The 11,016-nt window shown below is 44.0% G+C and overlaps 2 protein-coding genes across 11 annotated transcripts in view; one reads left to right on the top strand and one right to left on the bottom strand.

Annotated features, from left to right (window-relative positions):
- The first annotated feature begins 114 nt into the window (after positions 1 to 114).
- On the top strand, positions 115 to 1,822 carry MRPL35 (mitochondrial ribosomal protein L35). Its single transcript, XM_075040593.1, has 4 exons — positions 115 to 245; positions 365 to 533; positions 1,087 to 1,231; positions 1,459 to 1,822. Exons 1-4 carry the CDS (start codon positions 206 to 208, stop codon positions 1,645 to 1,647), a joined length of 543 nt encoding a protein of 180 aa, XP_074896694.1. The 5' UTR covers positions 115 to 205; the 3' UTR covers positions 1,648 to 1,822.
- Positions 1,823 to 2,680: 858 nt separating this feature from the next.
- Positions 2,681 to 11,016, bottom strand: part of REEP1 (receptor accessory protein 1) — a 71,327-nt gene continuing 62,991 nt past the window's right edge. For 4 of the 10 annotated variants that reach the window (XM_075051744.1, XM_075051381.1, XM_075051299.1 and 1 more), the window contains 3 exons: positions 8,808 to 8,947; positions 6,248 to 6,315; positions 2,681 to 4,853 (listed from right to left, as the gene is read on the bottom strand). In XM_075051744.1, the coding sequence (XP_074907845.1) occupies positions 4,736 to 4,853; positions 6,248 to 6,315; positions 8,808 to 8,947 (326 nt within the window). In that variant the 3' untranslated portion in view covers positions 2,681 to 4,735. The other 6 variants (XR_012653666.1, XM_075051654.1, XM_075051832.1 and 3 more) reach the window with 6 other exon arrangements.

The raw sequence follows: 11,016 nt of genomic DNA, 5'->3' as shown, positions 1-11,016 counted from the left end.
GAATCGGCCATATGCAAATGACGCATCCCGCCGCCGCTGGCGGGGTGTCCCTGACCGCGGGGGCGGCCCCGGTGGCGCATGCGCGGGAGTGGACGGGGCGGTCAGAGGCGGCTCCGGGTACCGCCCCCGCTGGGCGGGGCACGGTGCCGCCCCGCCCCCGGCGCGGCCTGACCTTCGCCGGCTGCCGTAGCCGGGGCCCTGGGAAATGGCGGCGGCGGCGGCGGCGGCGCGCGGGGCTGTGGCGGGTCGGTGGCGCGCGGCGGCTGAGGGGAGGCGGGCGGCCATGTCGGGTCGGGGGCTGCCTGTGAAATGGCGGCGCGGGGCGGCAGCGCGGGGCGTCTCCTGAGGGTCTGGTTCTCCGCAGGGATCGTGGGTCGCTGGGCCTCGTGGGCCGCCCGCTGCCCCGGCGCGGGGAGCGCTCTCTCCGGCCGGTGCGTCAGGCTGGTGCGGGTACCAGCGGCCGCTCCGCTGTGGAAACCGCGGGTGCTGTGGGGGAACCTGTCGGGGGGAGGCACCCCCCCGGTCCTCAGCAGGTACGGGCTTCGCCGGTCGAAGGAGGTTCGTATAAAGCGCTTTGAAGGGCTTCCTGGGCTGCTTTTTGTTTTAGCAAACGGGTCTCTCTTTTAGCCCCAAATCTCCCACTTATCTTAAACGTAATGCTTGAAGCGGGACCTAAAACGGAGTATACTTCGCAGGCATAGGCTTTGCAAACAGCCTTGTTGTAATTGCCACTGTTCCTCTTGCTGATAATTAATAATCTAAAAGTAATTCCTGAATGCCAGTAACAGCTGAGTGGTTGCGCTTGAGTGTTTAACCACCTTTAGTAGATGGAAGAAGCTGTTCTGTGTGGAATAATAACTTTGAGATTAATTTTGACTATAGTTGCAGTTAGCATTCACACATACGCGCTCATTAAGTGGTGTGCTGTAATGTTAGCTCATTTCTTGTTGACCTTCCAACGAGCCACAGCCACTTGTGATTTCTCTGTGTGTGGAAAATCCAGTGATTACTTTTATAAAAAGATGTTTCAATCCTGGTTTGTTTTTTTTTTTTTTTCCCCCACCCTGTTTCTGGGGTGGTTTTTAGTGTCACATCTCTACTTCCAAGTATACTTCAACAGCCAGTGAGGACTCTCACTTACTGTAGCTTACGGAATGGGAAGAGGAAAACTGTGAAGGCTGTCATCGATAGGTTTCTCCGGCTGCACAATGGCCTTTGGGTTAGGAGAAAGGTAAGGACTTTTCTTTGTGATAAAAGCGTGTCCTTTACAATCAGTGGACTAATTGTTTTCCTTCCATTACAGGGTAGTAGCTAGTAGGGAAGTTTAAAAAAGCTCTGTAGAGACACTCCCATCTTACTGACAGTGGGGAATTTGTCCTGGTTTGCTTATCAGTATTGCTGTATGTATGTATTTGCAGTGACCCACTTAAATGCCTTTTGTGTATTTTCTTCTGACAGGCTGGTTATAAGAAGAAACTCTGGAAGAAGTCAGCCGCCCAGAGAAAGCGTTTGAGAGAGCTGGTGTTGTGCACTAGAACACAATGTAAACTCCTTGACAAAATGACCACTTCCTTCTGGAAAAGAAGAAACTGGTACGTTAATGATCCCTACCAGAAGTATCATGATCGCACGAATCTTCGTGTGTAGAAATCTTGGTTTCATTTTTGCATAACTCTAGGAAAGAGGTGGTGGTACATGTCATATGGTCTGAATTTTAGAACATAAATCTGTAATACCTGTTGCTTTTCTAAATAAACATATGCATATAATCTGATGAGAATTGTGAGTATCAGTGGCCAAAATAAAGGAATATTCAAGATCATCTTGAGCTGCAATTGGTATTTTACTTAGCAGAGGTCCAGCTGGTCACCTACATGTTCTGACGTCTGTTGGTTTCCTGTGGTTGTGTGTAACATACATACATGGATGAATAGTCTAAACATCACTAAAAGTGAATAATTCAACATATTTAATCTTAAAATTTTTAAAAGAAACACACTTAAATAACCCCAGGATGCATTTTGCTATGCCCATACTTATTGGTAGGTCACTGAATGGAGTCTCCTTGGGGAAGGGGAGAAAGGAGAGCAGGGTCTGTTTCAGTATTGCTGCCTGTCACAGTACCAGATAAGCTGTTGCCATATCTCCATGCTAGAGAGCATAGAAAAAAAAAAAACCAAAACAGTGTTTCATGGCTACATGCAGTTTTTATAACTGATATAAAAATGTATTAGCCACCAAACTTCATTACAGGACTCACATTTTGTAGCCTGGGTTGGTTTTTGAGTAGTAGAATATATTCTTTGGGTCCTACACTATACCCTCCAGCAGCCAATTCTGAGTATTTTCTTGTTTTTAGTCTTTAAGCCTAATTATACCTCATGCTGATCATGTGTATATATGGAGCAAACCCAAGGATTTATCATAGAGTCTCTTTGGAGTGTACAATGCAACTAGTGTCTGGTTTCGCTAAGGGCTAGACCGGAGGTTTTCTCTACAAAGTGGATACTCCAGCAAGTGTATGAAAAGCAGTTGCTTCTAGCAGTAGCTTCAAAAGGTTCACTAATAATTAACCCATTATTAAGCAGATAGTCCCTGGTTGTCAGCTCCAGAGCCACCTGTATAGCAAGAGATGGTTTGCTGTACAAGGCTGTAGTGTTTCAATGAATTCACTAGTTACTCAGAGTGTTCAGTAGCTGTATTTTTTTTTTTCCAGTTCATAATACAGAAAGAAGTTCTGAAGGACATGCAGCACTTAGTGAATACATCTATATACAGTCAGCCAGAATTGAGATAAAAATAATACAGCAATCAAAGTAATTATTCTGGCCTGCCAGATACATTGAACAGACTAAAGATGTTTTCTTTTTTCTTCTTTTTTTTTTTTAAAGAAAAGATTAAGACTTTATTCAAGATGTATATCAAGCAGTATAACAAAACCAGCAAAACATCAACCTTTGGAATACTGTTGTAGTGGCCATCCTTGTGAGGCATTAAGTGTACCATTTCATCACAGATCTTTTCTACCAACCACAGGAAAGAAATCACATGAAGTGCACAATTATGATCCTTAAGTAGTTTGTCTAAACGCGAATCCCAACGTAGTGTTCTCTGCTATTTCAAATATGGTGCTAGATGCAAAACGGGTACCCAAAACAAACAGCAAAAAGGAGGCTGTGATTAACGAGCATTTGGTCACAAGCACAAGGGTTTCATCACTACATGAGAACACTTACTTTAGAGAGCAGTCAGAGGCAGCAGGTTGTTTACATGAGGCTAGGGAGCATTGCACCTCTCCAAGCAGCTTTCTCCCTCTCAATAGGAATAAATAACCCGATTCTCCTTTCCTTCTGTGCTGGGTTTGCACTTACTTACACAATTTAGGTTAGTGTGGGATTAATTCCAAGGTGACAGTGATACACATGAAGTCTGTCTTGTCTATATTTGATGTGATCCTGATTCAGCAATTGGCGATGGCTGTAACTGCGCTGACGCTGGCCCCTACAACAAGAAAGGAGGCATGGAGGACTGCATTGAGCTGCTCTAAGCATATTCTCCTCATAATGAAGGTGAATTCATGGTAAATGGGTGAGGTAATTCACTGGCCCGTTTTCCATGGACCATCTTCAGCTGCAGTTTCCTTTCCCTCAGCCTCAATTTACTTGCTCGAAATAATGCAAATTTCACTTCAGCCTTGTACGTCCTCTCTTTGCTCGAGTCCTGCAAACTCTCGTTTGCCAGGAGGGGTCAGCATCAGCGCAGGAAGGCAACTCACTGCATCGGGCTTCTTCCTTGGCAGAGGCTCAAGAGAAAAACTGGAACAAAAGACTCCATGTCTGGTGTTTACTCTGAATGAACGCAAGTAGCCAAAGAGTGAAATGACAGACTCAGGGCAACACCTGTAAACAACCTGTGTGTGAAAGATGAGGAATCAAAAGCAAATGACCGTTCTCTTCTGTATACAGAACACTACAGCACTAAGTGTACGTGGTTAGGCATTCACATTTCTTGTCTATCTATACACAAATATACAGCTCAGTTGATAAATTAATATATTTTTGCCAGAGATATGAAAAGGTTTATTTTCTCATTTATACAGTGAATGTTTTGAGAGATATAAGGCAACTCCCTTGTCAACAATTTCACCTCAGCACTTAAGAAATGCTAAACAGTCAAGTTTACAGTAAAACAGCAGATTAGACGCACATTTAATAATTTTAGTGAGAATCAATGTTAATACAGCATGTCTGAGAATAGAATTTGTCAGATGTTATGTAGCTCTATGTTGTCGGGTTTTTTGGCATAATTGAGTGCAAACTTGTCAGCTTCTTTTTTATCTTATGGCAGCCCATTGCATAGCAGGGAAATGTAGCTTGCTTGCAACAGGATTTTATTTTCTGCTAACACTGCAGGCAGTTTTTCTATTTCTTTTTCATGTTTGCCAAAAGAAATCAAATAAACTCTAAATCTGCTTAAAAACAAAACACACAAGCTTAGCTCCTCAAAGCTTTTGCTGAGTATCTTCCAAGGACTGACTCTTCTGTAACTGCTATTTAGACAGGTTTGTTGTTTTTACTTTTTTTCAGTTTACTTTCTGAAGACTTTTTCCTTCTTAGCCATTGCAAAATATGATTGAGTTAGCACATGTAAAGGAAATAAAATTCTCAGGTAATGAGGCCAAATATCGTGGCAGACACAGGAAATACCTGCTTGCTTTTTCCACTTCCTAGCCAGGTCAGATAAACATTTGTGTGTGCGTGTAATTTATTTCTCTCTTCCCTACATATGTAGGAAGCTCTGGGGGAAACCTCAGGGATCCATCAGGCAGGGACAGCTGGGCTATCGATGCATACCTGGCAGAGAAAAGGTTTCAAAGACCACTTCAGATTTATCTCTGAGCCTGATACACTCCAGCCGGCTGTTGGCATCCTGGACGGCTGCACCTGAACTAGATTAACAGTACTGTTCATCATCAAGCCCGTGTATTGATCCATTAGTAATGGCATGTTCTACATAATGCTAAATGTTTTTCTAGTCTATGTGACAGGTCCAAGAGCAAACACAAAGGGCCACGTAATTAATTTATGTGTGAATCTCACATGCTTAACACTTACAAGAGACACCAACTTGAAGCACAAATACACAAACCCTACCACGTCTTCCTCTTCTTTTATATTTCTCATTTATATATGGATACAAATACACCACTCCATCTGGTTCTTGTGGTTCTAACCAAACTCCACGCTACAGGTGAAACTCCAGGCTTCAAAAAGCAGCTCAGACCCAGCGTCCTGCTCTGCTTGTGCAAGTAAAACAGCAGCACCTCACCAGGAAAGCAGAGCGCTGGGACTGACACTGTTGCAGGCAGGAGAGAAAGGTGCGCTTCCCCCTGGAAGTGCATCACTAAAGTGATTCTAACTTCTGTCGCTGCAGCTAGTACAAGCCTGGCTTGCTTACCCTTTAAAACTGGCAGTAGAACATTTGCCACAAGCAATACGATCTAGTTCTTCTAGCTGCCATCATTTTCCACACAATACTCTCCTGGCTCAGTCTGATCAAAATTAAGACTCCCCCTTCATTACATCATTGAAACCATATGTTTTCTCTTGCACACCTCTTCCTCATCCTCTGTAAGTGGTTCTGTCTCTATGGTCTTAGCACAATGATTTTCTCAGAACAGGTGATTTACTTGCAGAAAGAGAAACAGAGTTGCAGCTCAGCTTTTGCTAATGAATCTTGGACATTTTGTACAGTCAAAGTACTTTGACATTTGCTACATCATTCACAGTCTTGAGGAGGAAGGGAGGAAAGAGAAATCCATGGCTTCTGCAAATCCACTTCATTAATGATAAAGCCATAAATAAATACACTGTCAATGTATCATTATGAATAACTGATTATTTTTGTTTCCACTGTGCATTCAGAGAGCTAGAGCTATGCAGACACAAATGAGACTTGTAAATGTACAGCCTTACAGGATTAGTGTGAGTGGGTGTACACTCTGCAAACGAAACAAGGACTCTTAACCTGCAGGTGTCTGCCAGACTGTCCTACCCACGCCACGGACAAACGCAAGAAGCATGTAACAGAAGGATACAGAGAGAGGAAAGAGAAAGGCCATGTCTACAATGCTGTACATCAAAGCACATCCATCCCACTGCTGTTTCCTACATTATTAACGAGTAGCTCTTTAAGGCAGAAGAGAGACATTCTGTGGATCTTGGTGCTATTGGCTCATTGCACTCACATTGTTTCAGTGGCAGAGGACGAGGTACTTTTCTTCCTGAAGCGAGGTCTAAGGGTCCTAGGCGGTGCCTGCAGAAAAGCAAGAGAAAACTACAGTGGCATAACAGGAAATGTTTTTTCTTTCCTTAAAACTCACCCATCTTTGTGGCACCTCTTCGGGTGCAAAGTAGTGGAGAAGCAGATCTTGGCCCCGTAGATCATTAATGAATGACCAGCTGAAGACTGCTTTAAGAAACCTGTTGTAGTCCTTTACCCAGGTTACACAAACACTTTCCCCTCTGGCACTTGGTTAGAGGTGTGGCTAAAGATCGCTAATAACATAAGGGTCAAAGGAGGCAGGACAAATTGGTGTCATTTACAGCAGCTCCTGGATCAAGAGAGCAAACTGGTGGCAGGAAGCCAGCTCTGGTGTCTCCCAGCCCACCCTGCACTGTCCAGTCCAGCCGCAGCCCCTCTGAGGGTACAGCTCATTGGGGCATTACAAAGCTGAAGGGGTCCCCAAGGTAAAACACACTGAGCCTGATAATTCTCACAAGGCAGAACTCTTTTAAAATATCAGCCTTTTGCTTGGGAAACAGGCCAGACAAAATCCATTGAAATTATTTTAGAAGCCAACTATTGCAATTCTGCCTTGCAGTCAGCTGATGCAGAGAGCTTTAAAAAGAGCCCTGAACACCCAGGAGGAGCCAGACCAACTTTATGAAATTGGTTTACTATGATTAGCCCTGTTCTCCAGACTGAGACAGAAACTAGTTAGACTAGCAAACAAAAAAACCCAAACCACCCTAATGTGCAGTGCATACTTGTCTCAGAAGAGCTTTGGCATGGCATTGTGTCTTGTGAGCTTCACAAAAAGAAATGGTTACCAGATGTTGTGGAGGAGCACAAATTCTCAGTGTGGAAGCTTGTCATAACACCATGTAACACTGCAAGGCCTGGTGAGCTCTTCTACTCCATTTACATAAATATCCAAATTCTTGTTTTCTTTAACAGCATCAACCTATTCACCTGTAAGACTCTGACAGGATCCTACCATTCATAAGTGAGGACTTTGTAATTTGTATTTTATAGGACTTTCAAACCCAAGATCATGCTGTGTTTCTGCATTCCCATGATGCAGCAAAGTATAAATATTCATTGATATACAGCTAAGGAACTGCAGCATGGCGAGGTTTTGTTTAGAGTCCATCTAAATCTCCATTTCTTCTAGCTTGCCCATAAACCAAAGTAGTTTCTCGCAGAGATGGGATTAATCCAACACCTCACCCCATCTTCCAAGCCTGAAATCTTACCCCAAGCTGCCACTGCAAATCCTCAAAACCACAACAGACCTGGATGGGATGGCTGCACCCAGAAAGGCACAGCTGGAGGAGAAGAGCTGAGGAAGAAAGCTGCTATGCATGGCAGCCAGGGATCCTGCACCACACCAGCCTCCATAGCTGCTGGCTCAGAGAAGCTATCTGTAAACCAGGAGCCCTGGGACACAGCCGGACAACTAGAGCAGTACCTCCTGTAGCTTGGAAGAAGGCTGCTCTTTGGGAAGCCACATGGCTCTTAAAGCAAACCAGCCATTAATTGCACAGTAAAGACTCTTAAATCAGAAATTAATAGATCTGCCTCCTTTGGGAGGCCACTAGACAGCTCTGAGAGTAGCTAGAGAGGCTGCATCTTTCCAAGGTAAGAACAGAGCAGCCCAGCTTTTGGTGAGAGCCCCTAGAGGCAGGACAACCCACCAGGAGGACATACAGCTGCTAACCAAACCACACCACTCCCGCTCCCTCACACTGAGCAAATGGGAGGGTGGAACAAACCCAGCTCCCCCATGGTGGAGATCTCCCGGCTCAGATCTGAGAGCTGCTGGCTGTGGCTCCATCCCCCCTGCCCAGATCTGGAAGGAGTCTTTGCCTACAGCATCTCCCATGGAGGTTTTATTTCCTCCACAACAAAAGGTTGCTAAAATTGCTTTTGGCAAACCATGTTGTGAGATCTGCATCTCCTTTAGTTCTTTTGTTTCCATGAAGCAACTTAAAGTATACTTGTAAATACAATGCCTGATTCAAAAACATATCGAAGTCATGAAGGAAGAACTACTGCTGGTTTCGGTGGGTTTGGTTAGGTGTGAACTCAAGCGAGAAGGACTGGGCTCTGAACTGTGAGAGCTCTGGCTGTGGGTGCTGGCTGTTCTCACCATAGCTACCCTGCCTTGGGGGTGAGAATATATTTTCCCCTACAGACATGAAAAATCAACTAGCAGTTGATATCCAAAGCATCTCACCCAAATACCTTCACATTAGCACATGGTTTAGAGCTAGCTCCAAGTTTTCCAATTCAGATCCAGCTCCAAAGCCCTGTATAATGATTATCTCCACAGGCACAAATTCAGACCTCTTTCAGGAAATCCACGCATGCAGAAAAGTGAGCAAACCCATAGCAAGACCCACCCTTGAAAGACTCAAAATGTATTGTTTGGACTCAGTGTTTTTAGAGCAAAGAGAGATGTTCACTCAGTTGAAGATTCAAGGAATGTCATGGAAGGAGGATCCTTGACAATATGGAAGTACCTCAAGGGGTTGATCCTTCTTTTTGGGCCTTTTGTTCATGGATGCACAATCCAATGAATCGTTCTCTTCATCATCTGAGAACACAGAGCTTTTTGTTTCACAGTTTGCCTCAGGTGGCTTTTCATACTTATTGTCCACACCTATTTAACATGGCCATTTACAGTCTAAACGTGAAGACAAAGCATGAGGAAATCAGTGATGGTTTGATTCACACTCTGCCAAATGCCACCTCACTGCAAAGCCATGCATCTTCCAGGGATTAATAGGCAGAACGTTCACACATCACACTCTAGTAATAGCAGCTGTGGGGTTAGAAAACAAAAGGCTCTTGTTTATGAAGCCATTATAAGCTCTATTTGGATTGGTTTACATAGAATTGAGACTAAATTCACAGCTTCTGATGTTCTGGAGGTTGACTCTAGAAAGACATTTTTTTGCTTGGTTGGTTCAGGGATAAATAAAATAGCTGATTTCTTGAATCGCTGGTTCCATTCCTAGCTCCTGCATCTGCTGCTTCCAGAAGGTGTATCCTCTAGAAGATGCCAAATGAGTGTTGAAACCCTCTGGTCAGTATAGAGAGAGCTGCCTGGGATGCAGAAATATGAAGCACAGCAGCACTAATGGACTTGAAGCTGAGAGAGCTCAAGCCAAGCACCCAGTCTGAGATCCACTGAAGTTAACCAAAAGCTTCACCAGCCATTGAATGGACCCTCAGCAACTGGGTACATTGCTGCAAGACCACAGCAGGGAAAGGTCTCTCTTCTGTCACTCTGGAGTAAATCTTATGGAGCATTAACTCCACTGATGGATCTGAAGGCAGATTATGGCCCCCTTGTTATCAATCAATATGTATAATATGATCGAAATAACCAGGGAGCTTCTAAAGTCCTGTTTACAACCCCCACCAGTTAATATTTAAAATAGGGAAACAATAACTAGACATGATTTAGGGTTTAGGAACTACCTACTAGACAATGGGGGTTTATGCTTATGTCAGAAATGGTAATGGATTGTGGTCTGGTCAATAAACCTTGAAGAACCGCTTGGAACTGCCAAGATTAGGGAAGAAGTAGGTAAAAGGTAATTCCTGCAGGGGGAGATTGGGACCACCAACTCATTGACTACCTACTCAAATGATACCACCTACTCAAAAGAAGACAATGAAGGAGAACAGAGTCTGCGCACTAATTTACATGATGGGTGAAGAAGAAAGAACCAATCATTAAGGAAAATAATAATGAATATGTATTAGTTAAGTGTATAAATGTGAGGAATTTTGAGACAAGGGTGTGCTGTCTTGAGACAGGCACCCATTCATGTGCATCAATGAAATTAATTTGAAAATACCTTGACTCTGTGTGTTACTGGCTTGCACAGCAGGTAAACAGACCCTGTTTGTGGGACACCACCATGACTACAGACCACGAACGTCTGCTTGGTGGTTCTTATCCTTATAACTTAGGGCATGAACTTTATGGGACTGGTGATGTTGCACAACACAATCCGTTTGCTGCCTTAAATCCGGACAGTGAAGCAAGTCGGTATTTTTAACGGACAGTCCAAAGCACAAGGTACAGAAGAGGACACCCAGCATGACCAAGCTTTCTGCATCTCCACGGTTTCCTATCAGCAGGGCTGGAGCTTTCCCTGTTTAACTGATAATTAGGCTTTTTTTCATTCTGAAACATGTCAGGAGTGGAAGTGTTTGCTGTTTAGATGGCATTAATCACAATTATTGGCTCTATACTTACACTGTTGTATGAACACACATAGAAATAATGCTCTGTGCTTCTTGTCTCAGCCTGACTGGAAGGCTCTGCTGGACCAAAGACTAAAACCCAAAGACTAAAACCAAAGAGGATTCTTAAACATCTAATACTTATTAATCAATTTAGATTCTTAAAGCATAAAAGAACTGAATTCTCCCACAGCTCTTTCAGTTGGGTAACAGAGAGACAAAGCGAAAGTGATTTGGCTACAGCAACACCATGAGTCACGAGCAGGTTACTGGGGTTCTCTCCAGTGCCAAATTCAAGTCAGCAGCTAAATGCTCTCAGCCCTTGTGTTCAGTGCACAGGATGCGGCTGCAGCTCAAGAGAGCGGTGCACACCATCCTCTGGCCACTGACCCTGTGTTTCTACCACTTTATCACCATTTGCATGGACAGGCTGAAAGACACCATCACAGGTTTCCAGGAAGAGCTGGAAGT

Source organism: Buteo buteo, chromosome 1 (genome assembly GCF_964188355.1).
Source record: "Buteo buteo chromosome 1, bButBut1.hap1.1, whole genome shotgun sequence".
Taxonomy (NCBI): Eukaryota; Metazoa; Chordata; class Aves; order Accipitriformes; family Accipitridae; genus Buteo; species Buteo buteo.
Note: the sequence above shows the minus strand (reverse complement) of the source record. Positions and strands in the feature narration are given on the sequence as shown.

Bases quoted from the DNA above. Each gene is read 5' to 3' on its own strand.
- MRPL35 (XM_075040593.1), top strand. From the start codon at position 206: ATGGCGGCGGCGGCGGCGGCGGCGCGCGGGGCTGTGGCGG. The intron at 246-364 runs GTCGGTGGCGCG...GGTTCTCCGCAG, and splicing joins GGCGCGCGGGGCTGTGGCGG to GGATCGTGGGTCGCTGGGCC. The intron at 534-1,086 runs GTACGGGCTTCG...GGTGGTTTTTAG, and splicing joins ACCCCCCCGGTCCTCAGCAG to TGTCACATCTCTACTTCCAA.